Source organism: Rhipicephalus microplus, chromosome 4 (assembly GCF_043290135.1).
Source record: "Rhipicephalus microplus isolate Deutch F79 chromosome 4, USDA_Rmic, whole genome shotgun sequence".
Lineage (NCBI taxonomy): Eukaryota > Metazoa > Arthropoda > Arachnida > Ixodida > Ixodidae > Rhipicephalus > Rhipicephalus microplus.
In genome coordinates, this window is record NC_134703.1 from 165829953 (window position 1) to 165856131 (window position 26179).

At 44.3% G+C, this 26179-nt stretch overlaps 4 protein-coding genes across 13 annotated transcripts in view; 2 read left to right on the forward strand and 2 right to left on the reverse strand.

Moving 5' to 3' along the window:
• Nucleotides 1-26179, forward strand: part of LOC119172939 (uncharacterized) — a 1216589-nt gene that overhangs the window by 651741 nt on the left and 538669 nt on the right. The gene's annotated exons all lie outside the window — the stretch shown is intronic.
• Nucleotides 1-26179, reverse strand: part of LOC142813823 (uncharacterized) — a 548512-nt gene that overhangs the window by 400666 nt on the left and 121667 nt on the right. The window lies entirely within an intron of this gene.
• On the forward strand, nt 377-25426 carry LOC119187959 (schlafen-like protein 2). Of its 2 annotated transcripts, XM_037436037.2 has the most exons (7): nt 377-1068; nt 11743-11842; nt 13449-13576; nt 13995-14091; nt 15175-15336; nt 19922-19983; nt 20061-21392. In XM_037436037.2, exons 1-7 carry the CDS (start codon nt 854-856, stop codon nt 20107-20109), a joined length of 813 nt encoding a protein of 270 aa, XP_037291934.2. In that variant the 5' UTR covers nt 377-853; the 3' UTR covers nt 20110-21392. The 2 variants fall into 2 exon arrangements, with proteins under 2 accessions (XP_037291934.2, XP_075749945.1); XM_075893830.1 differs by lacking the exons at nt 377-1068; nt 11743-11842; nt 13449-13576; nt 13995-14091; nt 15175-15336 and adding an exon at nt 15343-19392 and having other exon boundaries at nt 20061-25426.
• Nucleotides 4497-9676, reverse strand: LOC119175578 (uncharacterized). Its single transcript, XM_075891965.1, has 9 exons — nt 9560-9676; nt 9224-9401; nt 8562-8678; nt 8126-8287; nt 7913-8017; nt 7695-7799; nt 6729-6794; nt 5537-6223; nt 4497-4565 (listed from the first exon to the last, which is right to left on the reverse strand). Exons 1-9 carry the CDS (start codon nt 9628-9630, stop codon nt 4497-4499), a joined length of 1560 nt encoding a protein of 519 aa, XP_075748080.1. The 5' UTR covers nt 9631-9676.

Below are 26179 nucleotides of genomic sequence, written 5' to 3' on the forward strand. Positions count from 1 at the left end.
GGCTTCACCCTATATTTCAGGATGATGGCGCAGAGTTTTTCAAAGCACTGGGGTTTAGGGACCGGGAGGGCAAAATAGACTTTAAGCAAGTAGACCTAACTAGAAGGAGGTTATCTGATTGGTGGCTAAAGTCAAGGCACGAGTGAAAATTAAACTCTTCACTGCAAAGTACGAATTCTCAAACTCACTTTTTAAGGAAAATAAATATAGTTTTGAGTTCTTTGAGTATTACGGCTTGGTGGCGCTAGCCACCGCCCAATCTAAAGGGTACAGCCTTATCCATCCATTCATCCATCCATCCATCCATCTGAAGGGTACAGCCATATCCATCCATCCACCCATCAGAAGGAGAGGGCATATCAGAAGTTAGGGCAGCGCGTAGGTGTCCTGTGGCAGCGGGATTCGCTCGCAGGATTTCAAGCTGGACGGTTGTGCCCTCGCGATCTCCGACTTCAGCGTAGCTCCCGCCGACTGGTTCGCCCTCCGCGGTCTCCTGATGCCGTGTAGCTCTCGCATTGTGGCACCCCGCCCTTGGACTGCTTCGACCGGATCCCCACTTTCCTATCTCCTTCTTTTTCCTCTCGTTGGCTGTCTTCTTCTGCTTCTACTTTCCTTCTATTCTTTTTATCCCTCCTTCCCCCCACCCCTATAAGGCACTGCGCCGTGTCGCCTGAAGGCAGACAGAAATTAGGTGCCTTTTTCCTCTTCATTGTAACCACTACCACCCTGTGGCAGCGCGGTCGCGGCTCACGTGTGGGAGCCACACACAGGGGAATTCAAAGCTTTCTTTGTGTAAAGCTCTAGTTTATTGAAACCACACAGCTTGTGCCAAGCGGTTCGTCACACCTGCACGATGCACCAGATGGAAGTTACGATGCAGGATGGTGGGAAGAATGTCGAGGAATGTGCGGGCGCTACCGGCGTTTGTAAGCGAGATTTCTACAAGTTCGGCGAACACGTTCGGATGGAGGAAGATCATCGCATTGAATTCAAGGCACACAAGGACATCTCCATCGAAGAGCTGTCGCCAGCTTGCAAGGACCAGCACTCTCGCCAGACAATCTCAAGGTAATACAATAGTCATTTAATTTGAATGACTTGCCGACACACGTATTCTGTGAGGGCGACGCGCAACGCCGCGCTTACTAACTCGGTATCGTGACTTATTGCAGAGAATGCTCAGAGAACGAATACGTCAATTTCATGAACCACAAAAGAAACGTAAGCATTTTATTACGCAGTGTCTGTTCTGCCGGCGCTGGCCGAATATTTTTTTTCATTATTCTGCCGGTGGTCGCCCCCTCATTGGCTGCTCAGTCACATGACATCGGACAGCAAAATAAGGAGTTTCCCGTTCATTTGGCGCCAAGCCCCAGTGCGTCTCGGTTCGCTGTTCTGCATTTCTGTTGCCGCGTCCAGTATTCACTATACCGATAGTTTATGCACCTTGCAAGTGTGTTGTTCAACCCGTTTAAAGATGTCAGAACCGCCACAAGGGACTTCTGACCGGCTCCAATCACAAGGGGTCAGCGACGCCGTAATCGCCGTCGGCGATCGCTTTGCCCACGGAGGAAGGAAAAAGGTAAGGAGAGGGCATGCCCACTCGGCGCAGGGCGTAAAAAATGTGGCGGATATTACGTCACGCGCGGCCATATTCAGTAGGCACAATGGCGATGCTTTGTTTTTATTGATGTAGTGTGATGCGGCACCGTTCAGGCTGGGTCAGGCGGTCCAGTGGCGGTGTGCGCGTTTTCATGGGCCTCGCACCTAACCGTGGCGTACTGCAGGTGTTCGACAGCATCCATTCCTTGTGCCGCATTGCTAGCTACGTGATTTTCCCCCGGTGGTGGTTGTAACCAGGTGTCTGAACTAAAAACCACGGAACGAGCGCGCGTATACGTACTCCGAATTTGCAGCGTCCGTCAAAATTATGCTGAAAAGCCATCATAGAAGATAACGACTGTGCTGAAGAATTCGTTCAATGAATGCCTTGCAGGTTAGTGAAAGTTATGCGGTGTTGCTTCTTATGACAACAAACGATGCATTTGCGGTCCACAGGCCCTTATTTAGACTGTAATCTAATCTTGCTTTTCATGTTCCTGTACAGTTACCACATGCGTCTGCGCAATAAAGTTCCTGTTCTGCTTCGCTTGAGATGATCCCTCTTCGCAATATTGTCTCGCTCTCCACAATATTGTCTGTGTTATAGCAAAACTCGTTAAAATGTCTACACTCACCTGCACAAGGTAAACAGGTGCACCTGACTAGATGCGCGTGCTTGTGCATTCAGAAGCTGACAAAGCCGTTCGGACGATCTTGACCAAGTGATTTGAAAACTCAAATATAACGAGTAAAACACATTTTAATGACACTTACTACAATAGCAAGTATGGGGTAAAATTGTGAAGTACACAAGGAGCAGTATATGAACAATTCAATGACGAAATATTTTATATAAACAGAAATATTTCACCGCAAATATTTGTGGCTACAGCAACAAAAAAAAAATCTGTCGCGTTGTTTGTGTAAAAATTAAGACAGAAAAACTTTTGTCTATGAGCATTACCAGCATGTATTTCAAGTCTTCTTTGGGGAGAGTCTAGGTGTACCATTCAAATGCAAATCAGATACTAAACAATACAGATGTAAGAAACATAGGTCAGCAAAACTTGTGCAGCCCACTCAAACTGACTTATTAAATATATTTTGCGCTTAGGGCTCACTCGGAATCACACTCGCGAAACTTTTCTTGAACCCACTTGAATTCACCTTAACAGCCTCATCTGATTTAGAGTGAGTTGTTTTGTGAGTTCGTCAGCCTAGAATGAGCTTTTTCAACCATGCTGTCGCTGCTCTTTAACATCAATATCTCACATAATTGGTTCTCTTCTGGCACCTATTGATATAGTACCTTCGAATACGAGTTGTGAGTGCTCGCAAACTAGTACGGTAATTTTTCTTGAAAGCATGGCAACATAAGATATGTTTATCAAGAACTTCCCTAGAAGAATTGGAGAGGTGGTTAGGTAAAGGCATGTCCATCTGTAATTCGCGCCTCCGATCAATAAACAGTGCAATGGGGCATGAACGCCGCTGCTTTGGAATACGTTTAATAAACAGTGCAATGGGGTATGAACGACACTGCTTTGGAATACCTTTGAGAATACATGAGTTTAAACCTGAATTCAGGTGATGCTGATAGTAATGCTGAAGATTAGTTGATAGCTTGGTAAAAACAGAACTCACTTAAAAAATGTATCTTGCGCTTTTTGTACTCAATCAGACTCAGACTATTTTTTCTGAACCTACCTCACTCAGACTCACACTCAAAAAATTTTTTATATTACTCCCACCGACTTACTCAGACCATAGACGACTTACTCAGACCACCTATGGTAGTAAGTTGAATGAGTTCAAGAAAGGGGTGTGCAATATAATTACCAATACAATTGCGAGTACACGCAAGTGTTAGACTTATGTGTATGCTTAATTCTGAGAGAAGCATTGAAGGGCACATAATCATCTCAGTGTAATGAACATAAAGGGTACCAAAAACACAGTTTTCGTTCATTTCACCCATTTAGGTATGGGATAGTAGTCATTTTATCCAGTTATAAACTTATTCATTGATTTACTGAGCACTCAAATGAGAGGCAAACACAGAATGCAGCAGAACAAAGTGGGTGTGTGCAAATTCGCTTGTAAAAATCACATAGATACGTAAGACATTTCAGCCGGCACGTTGTGGACAATATCATCGAAGCAGCAGATAAATAAGAGTCAAACACAGAACATCTGAGTATACTCAGCAGCATTTACGCATTAGGGCAAAAACTTGCAACGTCACACATAAGGAACATTGATCTGGACTACAAGAGCATATAGCAAAGACATTGTGAAGATTGTTACCATGCAAAGTAAATGTTCATATGGAGTGCTATTGCCCTTTAAACTGGGTCAATTTCGTGAACATTTGGCGCACCTGACTGCTATGGAAACTTTGTGTTGTCTGCTTACCAACATGATATAGGTGCACATTAAGGTAATACTCAGCGACACTTCTTAAAAGATGGACATAGTGATTCTCCAGTGGAGAATTATCAAACATGTGTGAGTGCAGTTCTGCAAACAGTTCTTTATGCTGCAGTGATTCAAGGACTTGTAGCACAAGATCCTGCAATAGTGATTTTGATGCTAATTTATTCATGTGCACAGCCCATCGAAGAAGAGATTCTGATTTCTTGCAAATTTCAAGGACACTTTTAGATGGGTAGTGAAGCCCCCCCTTGCTTTTCCTTTGAATGAATGCAGTGTCTGCTGCTCTGGATGTGCCAAACAATGCTTCAGTACAATGGGCACACATCAACTTTGAGCCCAGTTTGTGAGCCACACAGCCAGCAATGTAGGTAACAGCACGACTACCGAAATCACTGATGTGTTCGAGTGATGCACAGTAATCATGTTCGCTGACTACATGGCTCTGCTCAATACACTCTTCAGACAAGAGCTGCCTTCTCTGAACAGTGGCATTCAGCACTTCTGTTGCTGAATGCCTCCTGGTTGAGCTACATGACAGTATAGTAATGTGGTCCAGCACTTGACAATTTCCAGAAACAGCATCAGACAGTTCATTTTGGACTATCACTTTTTTAAATGCTGCTTGAAATTGTTGGGCTGTCGGGTTGTCATTGTGCCCTCCATGTGCTCTAATTAAGCCAAAAAATAATTCCAAATGATCCTGGCTAATTTTATACCCAGGAATATATTTTAGTATCTTCTTTGTACAAATGAGAAAATCGTACATGGCTAACAGACTCTTCATGCATATTATGAAGCCCAAAAAGCCAGTTTTCCGAGCTGTTCCTATCAAATGTCTCATACTTGCAGGCTCTTTCAGGAGGGAAAGATATCGAATTGTGCTGTCAAACAATGTTTTGATATCATTTACATTCTGTTCATTGACTGGTTTCTTCCACCCTCCCTGATGCATGCTACGGGAATTGAGTATGTCGAAGAGGTTATTAATAATTAATAAAAATTCCTCAGTTGGCTCAGAATTTATAAATCCTCTCAAGCACATCACCCTACATTCAGCGATAGCTGTTGCCACAGACAGGCTCATCACCTGCGCTGCCGGGCGAACCTTCATTGGTTGTTTTTGCCACTCAATGTGAGTCCTTCGCAACTTATTTGCCAAATGTAATCCCTCTTTATCTTGCAAGTCATGAAGTGCTTCGATGTGTGCCCATGATACAACTTTTCCCTCCTGATTGATAAAATATTTGTGGTGTGCAAAGGCATTTCTCACCAGCTTCAGCATGTGGCAGGGATCAAAAAATGCGGCTATCGGTTCGTTAGTTGCTGGGTGCTTGAAGGTTGTTTGAAGGTTCTCAATATTTGTGAAATTGCAACCTAATTCGTGAAACATTGCAATGTTAGCAGGCGCACCATCGCATGTAACTGAAACAATCATGGCCCCTGCCTCATGAGCTGTCAGCAAGCTCTGCCTAACTAAGTTCGCTCGCTGCTCACCTACTATCCCGTCAACCAGAAAGTAGCCAAGAGGAACTTTCCAATGGCCATTAATGGCTACAACCATTATCACGAAGGCGGCTTTTGCCTGTGGCAAGCAGTCACCTTCGGTTCCTGTGCCCATGTCTACATAGCCTTCAAAGTGACCACTTTGCCACTGTACCTGCTGTCTAATTGACATCTCATCAATTATGAGGCTGCACACAGCTTGATGTCCTCGATTGCACGTGTCTAAGCACTTCAACTTTAATGCAGTCACAGCCTCTTTGGAAAACCCAGCTTTTCCATCAACACTCTCGTACCATTTTCTTAATGTTCGAGGATGTGGCAGACATGTGTCAAAGACTTGCCTTACATATTGATATGCTCGAGGAGAGTAAAAGTTCAAGGTAAGAGCAAAAGTCCTTAGCTCAGGTGAATACTTTTTCAGGTGTTGTCCTGTCTGTTTTGCTATCTGTTGTTTTAAAAGATGCTGATTTGCTGCACCCAGGGTGTCAAGCACTGAATCTTGCTCTCTGAGCAAAATGTTTTCCTTGGTTAGTGTTTTCAAAACTGATTTCAATTCAGCATTTTGTTTTTTAAGGCGCCTCTTAAAGTGCTGAAGTTTTTTTATTGCTTTCCTTGATCTCTGCTGCTTTGAGGCAAGTCTTGCTGTGCGAGCTCGCAGAAAAGCCTTCTCTGGGGTGTCGACCTACAAAGCAAAACCACATAGAACAAAACACTCTCATTTGTCAGGTGGTAAGGTGTGTCACTTGTAAAAGGCTGAACCACTTCTAATAACAATGTGACTAAGCCAAGTAACTTGGACATTTAGTCATAATTTTTCCTTATTCCTGCATCTTCTGTTCACACTGCCACTTATGGTATTTAAGTTTCATATTTAGGACAACCTCGTACTAGTATATTTTGGTCAGCTCTATGAAGACCCCATTGATAATAGCCAACCATTTCCTGTAACTTGGAGCACAGCTCAAATTTCATGTAACATTGCAGTTATTAATTGATTTGTATATCATGCTGATAAACACTGCATGTATGATTTACATGGATTGCTTTGATTGCACTTTGACTTCAACACCCTTTCTTGTCTTGTTTTATTATTTACTGAAATAAATATTAGGACTGATTGTGTTACCCTTGGTGTATACAGGTGCATTGCTTTGATCTGATAGCTTGCATTTGTTGATCTTTTTTACCTTTGCCTGCTTTTTTCTTCTTGGGTTTGCAAATGTTGCCAGCATGTCTTGTGGCCTTTGTAATTCCTGTGGAAGTAGATCATAGTATCATAATAAAAAAACAGTTATTTGTAATTTTCACAATGCTGAAATTCGCATGGGCTCGCCTAGCCAGCAGTCCTAAGAGGAACTGCTGCACACTTAACAGCATTTTGACTAACTCACAAGTGTCTGGGACTGAACAAGGCAGTTGTGTGTACATATTCCAATTATACATGCTGGTACATTTTAAAAAATGCTCAAAGCTAATAAATCACATTGTAAATATCAGTATTATTCCCATTTGCCCAATAAATGCACAGCTCTAGTCATAAACCAAACCATACACATGCATCCCTAAGGTTAGTACCCCCAAATTAAGTGTGCAGATAAGTATTTTGTAAACATTAAATTACAATATTAGGTTTCAAACTCTGTTAACCCTGAAAGACATGATGGATTTAAAATGAACACTGCATTTCGTGTATATAGTCTTTCTAAATTAGGCAGTAGCAGTAAAACAGAGGCAGAAAGCAATTAGAGATTTAAGATACCTCTGTAAGCTCGTTGGTATGCTATTGCAGCAGCCTCAAATTCACCCACTTAAAAATGCTTTATTTACTGAGTTTCTCAGAAATAGGATCAATTATTTTTATTCCAATAAGCATTTGCTTTATTTAAATTTAAGTAAGATGTGTTTGTTACACATTTGTGCTGCCTTCATTTACTTTGTGATTACAACCAAGCCAAAGTCACAATGTAAAACAACAATTATTTTAACTATACTGTTTTTCGAAAAATTAAAGTGGGCTAGTACATGCATTGCTTCCCATCAGGACATTACAACAAAAATAAAGAGAAAGTGCATATTATGTTAGTACAGGCTCAACTAGAGAAGATATAACTTGGTATAATGTTCAACACTTATGTCGCATGGAAGTGGTTTACCTGCTCATGGACCGGCTCCCATTGAATACCAGCAGCGTGGCCGGATGGACCTGGTGTCGCGATGCTGGCCTGTGCTTCACTCTTCTCACCAATATCCATGGGAGGCTTTTAAAAAGAGCACATGTTAGGAATTCTTACTTTTACACCAACTGCAACAGTAGTTTACCTATAACAGAGGACAAGCATGCTTAATGAGTAGAAGAGAGGTAAATTTTCACCTGTACAAATGCTGACACATTGAAATGACTGGCACTTAGGTCGGAGGGAGCTGGGTCGGGTAAACTGATTGGATTTGCACTTTCAGGCTCTATATCCATGGCTTCCTGAAAGCAAGAATACCTATGCTATTCATTGATTTGCTCTTCAGCTAGGTATTCAAAGCAGTAAGCTAATGAGGTGGATAAAAATGACAGGGGAAAAGAGATGTGCACCTCTTGGAGTGTGGACTGCTCGTGGAGGCCTGCAGCTAAGTCAGGCGATTCAGGTGTGTAGAGGCTAGCTTGGAGGCCTTCATGAGAAGTTGCAGCAACCTGCTCAGGCGATTCAGGTGTGGAGAGACTAGCTTGGAGGCCTTCATGAGAAGTTGCAGCAATCTGATAGTAATATATGACTGCTAGTTAAAAATGCCTTCGTGAAAAACTGTTCAAAACAATACAGATAAAACAAGGCATTGAAACTGAAGGGTTGAGTCAATATAACTGTATTCATTCCCTCAGTTTCTGCATATTGCTTTACTTGCGTTGCATTGTACAAATACACATTAAATTCTAATATGCCAAGTGTGACCAGATTATTTTAATGTCAAGTGCATTCTTCAAGCACAACTCGACCTGTAAGCATAATATGATGATCAGGTAAAATGTTTACCTGAGCAAGCAGCAGCAAGCCTTCAGCACCACCTTGCATGAGCTGAGGGGAATCAAAGGATGATTCGGTGCTTGCTGAATCAGGTACTCTATCACCTTGTTGTACTGGATGTGGTAGCTGGGGGATTGAAGACTTTCAATATTACTATTGCAAACTGGATGAAAAAAGTAGAACAATAAACGAAATAACAATGGCACAGGTGTTGCGTCACTTCATACCAACATAAATTAAGCATTATGCATGATACAAGAGGCACTTACAAAACTTTTGCTTTTAATTACCACATTTATATCTAAATTTTCATATGCAAGTTATGGGCTACCTTAAGTGTTTTTGCATTGCACCAATTCGTGCACAAACTACTAACAGGTATGAATTGGTGCTGTTAATTTTTAACATGAGAATATAATTTTTGGTGACGTCAAAAAAAGGAAGCATGGATGAATACAACTGGTGCATGACAATTTGATTATTTATTTATTTGGTTATGTATTTATTTTGCAGTATAACATTTATTGTACGTCCATTCTTTTTTAAATTATTTGCCACTATAACGCTAGCGACATACATGTATCAAAAGCATATACCAGAAGGAGAAGAGCATAAATCAAAAATTTGATCGAAGATAAGGGAAATTGGTTCCAAAGTTCATTCATTCTCACCAAAAGAGTAGGAACTGCATGCTCTCGTAGGCGGACTTTGAACGCGGACGTGCGATCAAAATGCTCCTCTAAGAAATGCTTCGAACAAACATGAGCCTTCCTTGCAGGTTCCCGGCAAATATGTGGTGGCCAAATTGCTTCTATCCACTTTGTCCGACGAACGGCGTCTTTGGGAAACCTGATGATGAATGATTGCATATGTGTTGCACAGTATACACGCAGCGTAACTAACATGTTAATTTATAAATGTACAGAAGAATTGCCACTATGCGCATCATATACACTACACTTTGGCGTCTACTCTACCGCATGCACCGAATAAGTAAATTTACTTACAAGTGGTAGGAGGTGGCTGGTACTTCTTGCGACCCGTGTGACTTGCATTCTGGCACACAACAGCTGGGCATTGTGGCTGTGACCGCGCACACAGCGAAGTGTGCAGTGGAGCTTTGAGGGACAGTACAAACGCAGCAAGACGTGCTGCTAATACTACTCGAAATCCTCCAGTGTGGTATACGCAATCATATCTTGCTTTCGTTGAGAAAGGAGGAATGCTGTGTGTCTTTACGGGCGCTTTTGGGACCGGGCGGGCATCCTTGAAGGGTCTGTTTGCGCGTGAATCGCCCCTTACACACCACGCAAGGCGCTTAGCCGCCTCCCCGATAAGGGAAACAGAAACAAACGCCTCTCTTTCATACAACTGATTATCCCGAACTCCTTTTCCATCGCTTTCCGCCAGATGGCCGTACCCGCCATCCTTGGCGGTTGGCGCTGGCTGAGCTGTGTTCCAGATAAGGAAGACAGAAACGAGCGCCTTCTCTTTATTTTCCTCTAATGACTAGCCACTTATCCCGGAGTTATCTTCCCTCGCATTTGGCTGGCTTTCCCTGCCGTCCTTGACGGCTGTGTCGACGCCTGAAGCTTCCCGCAGACCTTTTCTCACGCATTCCTTCGGCTAACTTCCCACCTTTCGCCCTAACGCGATCCTGGTTTCCGTTCTCCGTAGCTACTAGTGCGTGTGAATCACACTGGAAAGTGATCTGAAAGAAGCTGTACAAATTTCGGTGCCTGGTTCGTCGCGCGGCAATGCCCGAAATATCATCTTTATTTTCACAAAGAACACATCAAATAAAAAAAAAAGCTTAACGTGCAACTTGCCGTGTTTATCGTAAAAGCCGGCAGTGCAAGAGTACAACAGCCATACGCAGAGATTTTGTTGAACGTATCGCGGCAAGACAGCGTGTTGAAATCCGTTCCGTTGGTTTCGAATAGCACCGGCGCACGCGGCGCGCAGGCCACGTGCTTTTTGAGACAGAGGGGGAGTCGCGCCTTCTGCTTCGCATTCGTATGTAAACAAGAAAGGAGAATTTGCCTACTCAATATGGCCGACTTCCGGCTTCATCGCGGCTTCACAACGAGTGACGTCAGGGCCTCTCCTTACCTTTTCCTTCCTCCGTGGCTTTGCCGCTGTGACTTTGAGCAGCCAATGAGGGGCGACCGCCGGCAGAGTAATGAAAAAAAATATTCGGCCGGCGCCGGCAGAATAGACACTGCCATTTTATTATGACGCATTTACAACGGCAAATGTGAATCAGTTATGCTATGTAGGGGACGCCAATGATAAGGCAGTTTTAGAATACCGTTTGCAAGCGCTGCGGGCGTAGCGGGTGCCATATGATTTTGAGAATAGCGTTTGCCCTGCTGACAACCGCAACGCACGGTCGCAGTGACACCGTAGCCTTGAAACCAGCGCAAACATCGACTCGCGTTACGACGCATGTGCAGTGGCAGCGGCCGCACCGCGAGGGGTCACTGTGCACTATTCGAAAACTACTTAATAGCGAGTTTTAGTATAGCGTTCCGCGAGTCGTTGCGGTGCGGTTGCTGCCACTGCGAATGCGTCGTAACACGAGCCGCCGTTCGCGGCCCGCCCACAGAAAACCCGAAACAGCGGGCGGTGTGTGCGGCCCCCAAACACTGGTTTCGACGCTACGGTGTCGCTGCGATTGGGCGTTGCGGTTTGCTGGAGGGCAAACGCTATTCTAAAGCTCATATGACGGCAACGCCCGCAGCGCCTGCAAATGTTATTCTAAAGCTTCCGAATGTAGTTACAAAGTGGTAACGTTCCCGCTGCTCTCGGTTGTAGCGCACAATCACATGGTGTGGTTTGTTAGTGTGTGTTTGAATGCGGAAGTGCCGGAATTTGTAATGTCTATTTATGTGAATTTTTCTTTAAAACTTTCACCTGTTCAGGAAAATTCCAGATAGGGAATTCAATATTTTGAGTGTATTGTAGTATTGTGGCTCACGATAGCTTAATTAGTATAAGGTTCGAGCTCAACACATCAGCTGGTAAAATACCTACATGTGCACATGGCCAACTGTTAAAGTAGTTGTAATTCACACTTACCATATATAGTTGACTTTATTGATTTTTATCCAATTTATGTTTGTAAGGAATTTGACTACAACTGATTAATATTGACTCTATATCACTGTGTTTAATTGACATCACGCAGAACTATCTGTGCCTTCTTGAACACTGGGAGAGGTGGGACTATATTTCTGGGAATCCTTGACAATGGTGAAGTCAACGGTCTCCATCTCACAGAATACCAAGTGAGTCAGTGAAGGACTGTATATAGCCTATGAACCATTGCTTTTGCGAGATTGCAAAGCTTGCAGCAGGGCTCTGCACTACCTTTTTACTGCTTTGTCGTTCCAGAGGCAATGTAATTGCATGAGCTTGTTCACATGTGATAGTGAACGACTGGGTGTGTTGGTACTGCGTGATACGAAATAGAAGGTGCCAAGAAGACGGTGGATGAATAGAAAACACACAGAGAGCGCCACTTGTAATAATGTTTATTTCAAGAAAAATTAAAGATACTTATACAGACTGTCATATTTCATTGCTGCGCAGTCACATTGAGATATCGCAACTCTTTCCGAGATAAAAGTACGAAGGCCACATTAGCGCAATGATTCCCGGCTTTAATTATCTTTTTGTCTCAGTTATTAATTTGTTCCACTTGTCACGACTCTTGCCAATCACGGATCATGTGCAAAAAACCAGTACACACTTTCAATCTGTGTAATGTGTGGCAAGGTGATCCTAACATTGTTACAATCCTGTATGAGCCTGTCGTCAAGCATTGCTCAGTTTGGCCTACGTGCTTGGACAGAGGAATATCGTAGACCACACCAATCTGGCGTTCGGCATATTTACTTTCGTTGTTTATGATACAGGCTGTTGCTTTTTGAAGGCAAGAGTTTGTAATTTCGCAAAGTTTAGACATTTTGAAAGCTGCAGAGATGATCACCTTTACATCTGCTAGCTTAGCAATATTCAAGTTATGGGACACACTATGAACATACGGTAACATGGCTCTCTTTTTTTGTTTACACTAGTTGGCTCTCAGTCCACTTGGCGGGTTCGTTATTGATTTTTTAAAGATTGTTTCAGTTACACAGCGCCTGTGTGTTCATGTCTTCTCTCTTGTCAGTGTGTTTGTGGAGACACTTCAGAGATTGCAAGTGTGTACCAGATTTTTGCAAAAGCTTTATGATTGCCATGAGTTGAGACAAGTAGAACAGATTATAATTGAGGCAAAAAAGAGATTGTTGCATGTGGCCTTCGTGTCTTTATTGCAGAAAAATTCGCAATATCTCTATGTGACTGTCCAGCTGTGAATTATGACAACACTGTCCACAGGAATAGCAACAGTTTTTCTTGGAATAAACTCTTCTGTAAATGGTGGCACCCTCTGTGTGTCCCCCTTTCCGTCCATCGTCTCCTTTGTGCCTTCTAATTCGAAAATTGTTCGGCTGGCCGAAGACGCTGCCAGGATTCAAGGCCTGGCCGCTGCCTGAGGAAGGGGGTTACAGAGGGGCCAGTCTCCCAGCCCCCCACCATCTTTGAAGCCAGCAAGAACAATTCGATAATGTTTCTTCTCTCTCTCTCTCGAAAATTGTTGCAATTGTAAAAATACCACAGTGAATAAACTGTCTCTACATGTGAGGCCATTGCTGTGTACATTGCTGTGTATCTGTGCTTATGTAAAGGAACTCTGTTTTGTGAGGCCACTTGAGACGTCACTAAATTTTACTGACCACGTACCAAGGGATTGTAAACTGCACTGTAAACATTTTTATGCATGCTTCTAGAGGGAAAAACAGTAAGGCGTTTCTGACATGATGTTCCCCATTCTTTTTTTTTTCCCAGAAAGACCACTTGGCATTGAGTCTTGAAACCTTGATGCAGCGGTACAAGCCAGCTGTCCCAAAACACATGTACGAGCTGCGGTTTGTTCCAGTCATCTCTGAGGGTGTGCCATTGCCAACAAACGAAAGGTGCGATGCTCAATTTATGTTTTGTCATACGTAAGACATTGTTTTTTTTTCTTTTTTTACATTATTTGATAGGCAGTGGAAGTGCTTGGCAGTTGAAAAGGGTCTCTACTCGTTCTTTGTTGGGTGCTAGTCAGGAGTCTTAAGTGGTAGTCACTGCAAAATATACTGCAAGTGTGACCACACTTGTTTGTCCTCCACTTATGGCAATAGTGAGTTATTTCTTGTTTAGCTCTATCCGTAACTTCAAATCTAAGCAAGTTTCCATCTTGGCATGTTGTCTTACTTGGCGCCCGATCCCGAGTAGTGCAGCACAATATCCAAGATAATGTGAAGATGTGTAATGCCATATTTTGTTTGTTTTTTTTTCTTGCCAATTAACCTGTTGCACTGAGACAAACATGCGCTCTTGTTTTTGCAGACGCGAGATGAACAGCAAGGAGAGGTTCAGGCCACACAAATTGCAGTGTTCGAAGCCATGCTGGTGTGACGATGAAGCTGCTGCTCAGCTGAGTGTTGTAAGCCCCAGCCATGTTGCTACCCTGTGCACAATTTTTGGTTATTCTGCCTTTCGTAGTGGCTTCCATGAGAAAGTGCACATGATTGCGCATGTTATTATTTGGTGCTGGTTACTACGAGAACAATTGAAATGAAATGCTAATAAAGTATTTCAATTATTCCCTATGAAATCATTATACTGGCCGTCCAAACACTGTTAAACATGAAAAGTATGCTGGATCAAGTGTAGTAGGAGCTTTCATGGTTGGCATTAGCTCTACTGCAAAAGGACTAATAAGTGATGAAAACAACCCTGTCATGCCTATGTGACTTCATTTCTTTTAGCTTTGTGATCATAAGCACTACCATCACATAAAATACTGTGGAATTCGAAGCACATCCTTGACCTCTTAATGCATTACAGATGAAAAGTGAATTATTATTTACAAGCATATTCAGAGCCTAACAATCATCTTTTAGGTTGAGGGTGACAGCTTGGTGAAGGACACTCAAACTTGTGTAGATTTGTGGTTAAAATTACATATTTACATTCTATGCATCGGGGCGAGTCAAGCGAGGCCTCCTGGTGAATAAGCACCTCACCCCACTGAGCTAAGTCCTGAGCAAAGCCTATGTGCGTGGCAATACAAACAGGATTGATCTTTAAGAAAAGTGCTCATGTGTTTTTAAATGCAACACGTAAATGTCTCACCAGAATGACCCAGGCAATATTTTCTTCAGGTATGTTGCATGTTAAATATTTTGTTTATACTCAAGAGAAATTTAAATGACCACAGCATAAAATTAAAAACAAAGCTGTCCTCATTACGGTGGCATGTCGTCTAATCTTTAATGCTATAAGAATAGTTACTTCTCTATGTTGATGCAAGTGAAAACATCTGCTTTATGTTGGCCGCTGCACTTACAATTGTATTTTTCTGTATTTTAGCCATTACATTTATGTTATACTGCTAGTAAGTTTTTTATAGTGCTGTTTTTCCAGTCTGAATGTTATGCATTGGTTTGTGGCCTAGCCTACATGTATATTGTTCAATTTGCTATATTTCTTGCATTCATTGATTTTTTTGTCCTGCATAAACCAGGGCAGATCGGTGATGCGGTATGTTGTGGAGATTAAGCTATCTGCATGGGACAGTTCTGACCCGAGAAACAGTGGGTTGAATAAAAGCAAGATGGGCATCCACCCCATGTTTGACAACGAAGAGGATATCTGCTTTTTGCGCCGTCAGGGCAGCAATATTCGGGTAATTTCACATCTATGCCTTCACATCTGGCGACTTGAACTCACTCAGAGTGCTAACAGTTTTAAGTTGCTTGCTCTGAGGTTTATTTGAGACTACTAGATTTATTTACTTGGGAGGGTGTCGAGGCATGCTCATTAGAATACATGGCACACAGTTCATTAGCATACATGGCACTTTACAAACTCACATACACAGCACAAGAACAAGGTGGGCGCTGTTCTTGCTCTTGCCCTATGTATTCTAATATATTTGTGCATCATTGTTAAACTTCAACGCCCTTGCACACTATGTTCCTTTTTTGAGAACTAGCAGATAACGTTGCTTATTATAAAGGCTGCTTAACATGTTTTGTGTGGTGGTTTTCGGCACAGTAAAAGGAGAAGTTGAAACGTCCACGGTGCATGGAATTGTCATTGTTACTAGTACAACCTTTCTCTCGTTCTGCGTCAATGGAGTATTTACAAATAGTTTCAATATTGTATCAGTTGTACCACATGCGTTATGCACATTTCAATTTAATACAGAGCTTGACTATGAAATGCAGACCTGTCAGCATTACCATCATTGTGACGTATAACACATTGCAATAACATTTGCTGATCTCATCCAGAAGTATACCAAGCATGATGATGTTGCTAATCGATAAAATAATAATACTTAATGAGTGCTGTGGACATTTCTTCTTGCTTTTGCACTTGCCCACATCATCTGATACTAATCATAGGAAAAGAGCAAACCAGTGTATAATGACATCACGAAGGCCTTAATTTGGATACCACAGACTAAAATATGCTGTCTCCACCATTGCATGCAATTCTAGGCCTGTGTTCATAACTTGATGAAGACCTGTGCCTTCATTATATATAGCGGTCAAGTGCATGGAAAATGGAAGAAATGTCACAGTGTGTCATTATTTAGCTCTCAAAGCACGTGAAGTGGTTAGGCTTTGTTGTGAATAGAAACTTTTGCCGCATTTCTGGTCATAGTGGCTTGTTTTGAATACATGTGCTCATCACAGTGAATTAAGGGGGGATGCTACACCTTCCAAAAACTCTTTTATTTTTGCGAGTACCTCAGTCAAATTTGGAGAGCCTATGTAGACTTTACTGCTGATTTCAAAAATCTAATTCTTTTTTTGCTGTGACAATTAGTTTTAAAGATATAATGAACTGCGACTTTTTCAATTAAGGCCTAATTAGCTAATTAACTGTAACTTGGATATTGATGTGCAACCTATAGAACCAATTCGGTATGTTCACAGTGTGCAATAAAGTATAAATCATTGTTCTGGGCTATTTCGAAGCAAAGTTGTGGGATGTTGAATATGACATGAAAAATTTCCCCATCTACACTTGAAACAAAAGATCCATTTAGAGAATTTTCTCCAAAAATTATTACAATAAAACTTACTTTACGACACATCCCCTGCATTTATCTTCGAAACAAAAAAGAAATCGTAATGATAACCCAGATAGAACAAGAGATATGCTCCGGCATAATGGGAAGCACATAAAAATTGTCATTTTGAGAAATCGAGAAAAAACGTGGGCACACATTTTTATTGCAGAAGATGCAACAAGACAACCTCAAAACGCACCAGAAGCATAGTCTGAATGCATTCTGTGCTCATGCCTCCTCTTCACTAGCTTCCGGAGTTCCAATGAGGCTGTTCTTTTCTTGTTGGAGACAATGCTGCGACGGTGGTCTTTTTCTCTCGCTCTCCTGGCACCAGTACTTGTCGCATTCATGTCCATTTCACCTAAGATTGCCGTTGCAGAATTCAAATTGCCCGTGTTGAAGCGCAGCACTGCTTCTGCAACAGCTGCTTCAACAGCGAACAGGGACGCATGGTGCTCCTTGGGGGCCAAACTCCAGATTACCGAATATAGGCTCTCGTTGGAGTTCTGCGTTTTGCCGCGTTCGCACCTCTGAAGCAGGGCTCTCTCCGAAAGCCGGGTATAAACCGGTAGTAATGCCTCTGCCACGTCTTTCGGTAGATTGTAGGCATGCCTGGGGTCGGGCTCACCCTTTGCTTTTGCGGCATTGTGCCGACACCATGAAGTTTTACCAGCTGGGCACAGACTGTGGTCCGAGCATTCATCAGTGGAGGTGACGTGGCGGTATGTGGCCATCACAGCCTTTTGCATCTCGCCCACGTCACCTTCATGCGATTTCAGAGCCCGGCCATAATATGTGCTCAGCCTGGTGATCAGCTCACCTGTGAGCCTGCCTTTCCCACCAAGGCCTCTTTTCCCATCGCACTTTTGTTTCTGCACCAGGTTTCTCAATGCGGTGCCCATCCGTTTCTGTACATGATTAATACAGTCTTCCTTCTGCACGTCAATGTAACCATACACCTTGGCGTCTTGTGTGGCGCAAAATGTCCTAGAGTCTCCATCAGACAGCATAGTTGTGTAGCGCAGGCCATGGCGTTCAAGCGACCTCTGAAATAGAATTAGAGCCGCCTCCACTTCCATTTGCCCCGCTTTGCTGTTCGTATTTTTTTGGCATTTGTGGTTAGCCTTCCATTCTTGATAGCCCTCACTACTAGGCTTTGGGCCCACCTCGCAGCCTAGGCAAAAGTTGGAAAGAACGACGTAGTCCAACACGTAGCCACTAAATAATTCGATAACTGTGCCCACGCCGATGTGGGAAGAATGGCCTCGCGTCTTCCACGTGCCGTCGTAGCTAACGGCAATATTGCCCCGGTGGCCGAAGCACAAGTCATCATAAATTGTTCTAACCTTTTCCGCACATTCGCTCATAGCGGACTCAGCCGCTCGCGTTGCAGCGGGTGCCAGCGTGTTCTTCAAATGCCGCTGAAACGTCTTGTGGTGCATACCGCGGTGTGAGATGCCCATTGTTGCGAAAATATCGTTCATTTTCGTTTGGCCGTTGCCGGTAGCCACCATCGCCCTCGAAGCGAGAAGATTTACTTCAAACGGATTGCACGGTTTCGTGCCGTTCGCGCGGGGCGAAGTCCATTCATTCGCGATCTCGCCGCACCTTTCACACTGCACTAGCACTTTCACGGCAAGTCCGTAGTCCCGATCCCCTCTGACGATCGTAGCCGGTCCGTGGCAGGCTTTGCAACACAAGGCACCCATTATCGCGTTTAGGATATCTAGATGCATAAGCAGATAAGGAGCAGCGTGGTCCGAGTCCTGTGCGGTTGCCTCGCTACAACTCGCGGTGAAAAAGTCAATTTTCCGTGCAGTTGCTGGCGCCAATGAAAGCCGGTCGAGCGTCGCTTTCTCCCGGTCATGATTTTCTTCAACTTCGGCGTTTGTCACCACCTTGGCGTCGATTCGTAGTCGTCCGGAGTTCGCTTCACCGTCATCGTCGTCGGAGGCAACGCGCTCGGTCGCACCATCGCTGAACGGCCGCGGAGCGTCGACACATCGTTCGTCGGAGTCAACCAAGGGCTCTGATGACTTCGTAGACTTTCTCCCACGACCTTTGCGTTTCCTGCGACCAAATGCGTGCACGGTCCGATACTTTTTTGCGTTTCCAGGCATGGCGATACCATCAGAAGCTTCAGAGTGCTCTGCCGATTTCGAGGCGTCACAGCGGTAACCCTTTCAAAATGGCGTCGGGTCGCGTATGCAGGCGCAAGCCGCGAGCTTCCAGCCAACCGGAAAGCGCCATTTCAGTCACGTGCGCCGTTTAGCCAATGGCAGTGAGCGCGGCTCTTCGTCTTTGAGGCCCCGTTTTTCGAGCCGGGGAAACGCTCAATGTTGCTTACTGAATAAAAAAAAAACAGCTGAAAACGCGTTCTTTCAAACAAGACCAAAATGGCGCCGATCGAGCACGTAGTTCCCGCGTATCGTAGAGCCGAAACCTGCGCTATTCGCCCTCAATTTAAAGGGCAGGACGCCCGTTTTCGGTTTTTTAAAGTTGAATAACGATAAAAGTTGATGGTATTCGGCTATGAAATTTTGTAAATAGGTGCGCAATGATGTCGGGAACGCGAAAAGAAGGTCCGCGAAAACTCGATTTTTTGGCTGATTTTCGGTCCCGAAGTGCCGCGTCCCCCCTTAAGCAGCTTCACAGGAGGTCAGTCTTCATTTTTGATTAATTTGAAATTCTGTAAAATGAACTGCAGCATGCATCTTGCGCTTGATTAATTAACATGTGCTGTTTAATGTCCCAAAACCATCATATGATTATGAGAGATGCCGTAGTGGAGGGCTCCGGAGATTTAGACCACCTGGGGCTCTTTAACCTGCACCCAAATCTGAGCACATGAGCCTACAGCATTTTCACCTCCATAGAAAACGCAGCCGATGCAGCTGGCATTTGATCCCGCGACTTGCTGGTCAGCAGCCGAGTAGTTTAGCCACTAGACCACTGCGCCTGGGCATTGCATCTTACACCAGAACTGGCAATAACTATATTTAGCTAGTAGAAAAAGAGTAAACACAATTTACAAAGAACAGTCATTAAGAAATTTGACTCATGTAATAAATTACATCTAGTGACATTTGCCATTACAGCGCTGAAATTGCATGCTTTGATTTGTTGCCGTTATCAGTTTCTGAAGTGGTGTCCCCCCCCCCCCCCCGTTTTTTTTTTTGTGTATTAGTGCACTTTGCAAGATGTCATCGACATAACCCGTCAAGAAGTTAAAAGTTACTACTGCTCCAAGTAAGTTTTATTGCTTGTCAAAAATGCTGCTTGCTTTCTTTTTTTAGGTACTAATTTCCTGCTTACGCTTATTGCAGGACAGACATTCAAAAGCCCCTAGAGGAAACTTCGACGAGCACAGCATAGCATTAGGTAGTACGTTGCATTGCCAGTAGAGCTTGACATGCCCCACATGTGAAGGAAAAGGCCTTGAGGAAGATTTGCAGCAGTACTTCAATCAGATATACTTGAGCACATTGCTTTCTGGGGCATTGAATATTGTGCTTCGAATTTTTATGTTGCATTCCATTGTATATGTTCCTTGGCACCAGTCTGACCCGGTGACCTCAGTCTTATTAAAGGATTCATATTAAGAGGTGGCTCTGTGACATTTTGACTTAAGTATAAGAATATAAGCGTATCATTACTGAAACCAATAAGCAACAGTATACCGCAGAGTGTGACCAATGTCACCACAAGCTAGTCTGGCCTACTCAATAGTACTCTTTAAGTGTTGAAATTCTAGTCTTAGGTTCCTAAGCATATAGATTTTCGAAACCTATGCTGCTCACATGTAAAAAAAAGGAAAATAACACCACTTCTTCATGCTTCCAGGAGTCTGTTTCTACATTGTTAACTTGCACAATTTTGTGCTGTGATGATGGAAGTAGCTTGCAAATGGCAGTTGTCCTTATGAAGTGTGCAATTTTCCCAAAATGCTTATCAAATTGTAACGTACAATGCATTTAACATAAATTTGGCATATCTTATTTTTCACATTATATATTTTTACCTCTTGTGCGATGTTGTGTTGTGCAAAATGTATATTTTGGTTTGCTTTGAAAGGACTGTTCACTTGTAAACCAACATAAGACCTCCAAATTTACACCCCTTATATTGTAAATGCACATTATTTAGTATAATTATTTTGTAAACCACAGATAATGTGATTTAAGGAAAAAGAAATTTTGGTTGTTTACAAGTGTGACCACTTATTAAACCTCACAACTCTACTTACCCAACAGTCTAGATTATTCAGATCATCTCCACAAAATCAACAAGGTGAGGTTTCTATATTGTACCGTTGATTTTAAGTGGAACTTCAGTGCAAGTGCCTGATGACAGTGCTTCTGCCGATTAAGGTAGACATTATTACTAAATACTAAACATATTGTGTACTTCTTCTATCACCTTGAGATTCCTGCAGTGTCTGCAGTACTGCGAACTCACCTTTTCGTCAGCATCTCCGTTACGTACTTCTTCCCCCGACTTTCTCTTGCCACTGAACGCAAGGATTACCTTGGGGTTGTCGGTCATTGCCGGCAAAAAACGAGTTCGCTTGGAACGTGTTCATGAACTTCTTAAAGAACTAGAGAGTTGTGCATCAAAACGAGATCACAGGTGTGAAATAAAATAATGTTTTGTGTGTACGCACTGCTTTTTTGTGTTTCTTGCATCCGTTTTGGTGCACAGAACTATATTGCCACTGAAAACATTTATCTGATGTATACTTTCCACACAGCATAAGGAAAATAACTTTTTTTAATATATGGAATGCTGGGTGAGAAATGAACAGGTAAGCCTAGGCACTGCATTTTCTTGTGCCTCTTGCCTCTGAAATTCCTAGCTCATTGTGAAAGATGCGGTGCTTGAGCTTGGGAGCAGTTATATACAGAACTAAAGGCCTGAACGAGGCCAAACTTCTGTTTGCAATGCTTTTAAATAATGGCACATTCTAAACATTGAGTGTGTGCTGTTAATTGTACATTGCAGTGCATAAGTAGGCAAAAGTAATAGCGAAATCATTTCGTGACCGAGTTTTATTGTAGGGGTAATTTGCTGTTAAATAGAATTAGCTATAAAGATGCTGCATATGCTACACCATCCGCACCTCTAAAAACGGGAATTTAAGTGAAACCACCGTTAGACTTTAGGTAAGACAGAACAATAGGACGGCATTAAACCACATAAGATCAGTAAGCAGCATTGTGTGAAGAAAATGCAATTCGAGAAGGAAGGAGTGGTATAGCTTTGCCATCGCACTTACCACCACTGCGGCGAAGCTGCCTTTTTCACGTACAAGAAGAAATACGTGCAACTAGCCATCACCCGCTTGAGGTCGCACACTAGTCAGCACAGAAAGAGTTTGGTGTAGATGATCACACTGTTTAGTGGAAGGTGTAAGACCTTTCCTTGTGACTCGGTGGATTTGGTCAGTTCAAAAACCTAGGACTAGCAGAGCGTTGAACCACGAAAACTAGCATGGAAAGCAGGAGCCCATGTGAAGTGCAGCCGCACACCGTGGGGGGCCCCCTCTTCCGCAATAAGCATTGTGTTTGAAGTCCACCGCTTGTTCTCCTTTACAGTCTTCGCGTCTTTCGTCGATTTCCTCATCCAAATATTATGAAGCAAATCGCACAGCAAGCTGCGTTAGTGATGTCCTGTTTCAAGCATCGTTGTGACAAATGAGCATCTACATCTACAGGTTTTCCCGCTCACTTTAATCCAAGTGCTACCATAAATAATCAGCACGCCATTGAAATAATCTGAACGCCGAGCTATTTAATCCATGTGCCAAACATTTATTCCAAGTGCCAACTCACTCAGGCCGCGTGCCATTGAGTTTAATCCAAGTGCCACCGTGTTTAATCCAAGTGCCACCGTGTTTAATCCAATTGCCAATGACATTAATTCAGGTGCCATTCAGATTAATCCACGCACAAAACCAGAACACGGGGCGTAAAAACGGCAGTGCAATTGAAATGCAGTTCCTACAGTATAAGAGACATTAGTCGAAAGGTAGAATCCATCATTATTATTTGTATTCGCCGATAGTATTCTTGAAAAAAAATTACTGCCGTGGTTCGCTTAAGCCATGTTTGGAGTGCTTATAAATTGCTATGCGCAAGTTTGTATAATGAGTGCTTGGCCCAGGTGAAATAAATAATGAAAACGAAAAAAAAATGCAGGAACATATTACTGAATACTTTACAATGCAACAAAATTCAGTATCCGTCACTGAAACTCATAATTGGCTTTAATACACACTACAACATTACATGACCAGGACAGGTCATGTAATGCGAACAACACACTATGTTTATTGGAGTGCCGGAACGCATACTAAGAGATTAAAAGCATGGCCGCGGGCAGTGATGGTTCAAAGACCACTACATAATCAAGAAATTAGGAAACCATCGCGCGGCACGCACTGTGAATTAGAGATAATTCCAATATGTTTTTTTTCTATAGTGAACATAAAACGTAAACTGATCATCCTGATGTGGCAATAGAAGTTTTATTTTACATTATTGTACGCTCTTATTTTTTTATTTAAACAAAGTTAAATGTCTCCAATGATACGAACAGTATTGATTGTTCGTTTAGCTTGTTAGTTTTGTGACGTACTTGACGAATGCGATGAAACGAACGCAAAGAAAACAAAATGATAATAACACGCAACTGACCTTGGGCCTAGCTTTCTTTTGTTTGAGTACGTGTTTTTTTTGCGTGGCATTATGCCTCTCATCGCACATTGGAAGCTTGCGGATTCAGTGCAATCACTAAATTATTTGTTCTGTCCCCCCTCTCTATCTCTACACACACACGCGCGCATGCACCCCCCCCCATATATATATGTGTGTGTGTGTGTGTATGTGTGTGTGTGTACAAATACATACATATTGCCGCGAACCATGCAGGGGTTTGTTTATTTGTTTTGTTTTTTCGGCCTGGCTGCGCCGGCCTGTGCTATCGCCGTTTTCACAGCGTTTCGAACAAACGCTATCGAACTACGCTTCAGGCGTTGTTCGATAGAAACAACGCTTCAAGCGTTGTTTGTTAAAAACGCTGTTCGAACGAACAGCGTTTCTAACAAACGCTATCACGGCGTTCCCGATACAATTCGACTATTCGAGAAACCCTCGTGCGGACGGATATAAATTCCCGCACAGCCGATGCCGCGTCATTCGATCGCCGACGCTCACTAGCGTGCCCGTCGTTTTGCTGGCCGCTGCTTCGCCGCCTGTGTATTTTTTCAGTTGTTAGGGGAGCACAGGTTTGCTCCAATAAACTTGTTTTCCTCATAGACAACTGCGTCGTCCTTTGCTGCGTGACATCTGGTGGAGGTGCGGGGTACATGAACCCTAAGCCATTGCCAAGCCGACAAGCACGCCCAACTCGTGTCAGCCGCCGACAGCAAGGCCTTCAGCCAGAGTTTGGACTGCTCCCGGATAAAAAAAGGAAAGAAGACGTAAAAACCACGATGTTCAACGCAGGCACCATGACCAGAGCTACCAACCCTCCCGTCGTTCTGCAACAACCTCGTGAGCCCCCATCATTCCGAGGATCTCCTGGTGAAGACCCGGAAGAGTGGCTGGAGAAGCTGGAGTGCATCCGCATCTTTAACAGGTGGGATGACGAAGAAACGTTTCGTCATGTCTTCTTCTATTTGGAGGATGCAGCTCGAACGTGGTTTGAGAACCATGAAGGCTCCCTAAGCGACTGGACTGTCTTTAAAAGCGAATTCCTCAAAACATTCGCTACGGTTGTGCGGAAAGAACGAGCCGCCCTTTTGTTGGAGACACGAATGCAACACCCTAACGAAGGTGTTGTACTGTTCGCTGAGGAGATGAAGATGCTGTTCCGGAGAGCTGACCCCGAAATGGCAGAAGAGAAGAAGGTGCGCTTTCTGTTGGGGGGAGTTAAACAAGAGCTCTTCGCTGGACTCATCCGCAACCCCCCTAAGACCGTCGCTGAGTTCTTCACCGAGGCTTCGATGATCGAGAGGACTTTGGATATGCGTTCGCGGCAATGCGATAGACCACTCACCACCCTTTCGGTGAACCCGGTAAACGCCCCTGGATTGGCGACGGAAGACTTGCGGGATACCATCCGCGCCGTCGTTCGCGAGGAACTGAGGAAATTGTTCCCAGCAACGCCGCAGCCCCAAGTAGCCTCCCTCACTGACGTCGTCCGCGAGGAGTTTCAGCAAGCACTGGGGAATTCTACGCCGTCGGAAGCATCTTGCGAACCACAAGCGATGACCTACTCCGCTGCTGCTCGTCGACCCCGACCCGTCCCAACCCGTTATCAAGAGGCCCCGCCGTACCGCCGCCCAATGTCGCCCGCCCGACCACCTGTAACCCGAAACCAGGCGCCCAGGAAGACCGAGGTGTGGCGAACGCTAGATAATCGTCCGCTGTGCTACCACTGCAGAGAGGCCGACCACGTCTACCGCTGCTGCCCGTACAAGAGGCTGGGTTTGCGTGGGTTCTCCGTCGACGCACCCCGCCCGCGAGCCGGCCAGCGCCCATTTGAGATCGAAGAATACCTGTCTAACACCAGCCGTGGACCATCCCGTTTCAACCGTTCGCCGTCGCCCTACCCGTACCAATCCCCCAACCGTCGCAGCCATGCTGACTTCGCCCGTGGAAGGTCCCCCAGCCCACGAGGGGGAAACTAAAAGCAGCAACTTCTGGAGGGGAAGTTGCACAACAGCGAGAAAATGAAAACCCTCCAACGACGCAAGACCGTGACTCACGACATGCCCTCATCCCGACGACCCGACGACACCCTGAGGAGACCCCCGAAAACGATGACAGCTACGCTGTGCAACGCGTACCCGAAATGACGAAGCCTGCCGCTGAGAAGACGACGATGACGACGCATAGTGCCCGACCATCAGCACGTGCAAGCCGCGATACGACGCCCCGACGCACCCGAAATTCGAGGAAAGCGGCATCCGACGTCCAGTTGTCCATCGACGGCCTTGACGTAGTCGCCTTAATCGACACGGCAGCCGACTACTCGGTGATGAGCGGGTCATTCGCGTCCAAGCTAAAGAAAGTTACGACCAGATGGGACGGTCCGCACATACGCACAGCAGGAGGCCACCTCGTGACCCCAAATGGAATGTACACATCGCGCGTCACCATAGACGGCACTACGCCCCCTTCGGAGTTCGTCATTTTGCCTAACTGCTCCCGCGACGTAATTCTCGGAATGGACTTTTTGACGGACAATGGCGCAATAATTGATCTGCAGACCAGGTTGATAACGTTTTCTTCCGATCACTCCACGACGCCGCAGCCGAACCTCGGACACCGTGCTGCGGTAAGGATCGCCGACGATAACGTCACCCTGCCACCCCGCGCAAGCTTGATGATCGCCGTCTATTGTGAAGGTGCTGCTCCTGACGTCGACGCTATCGTGGAGA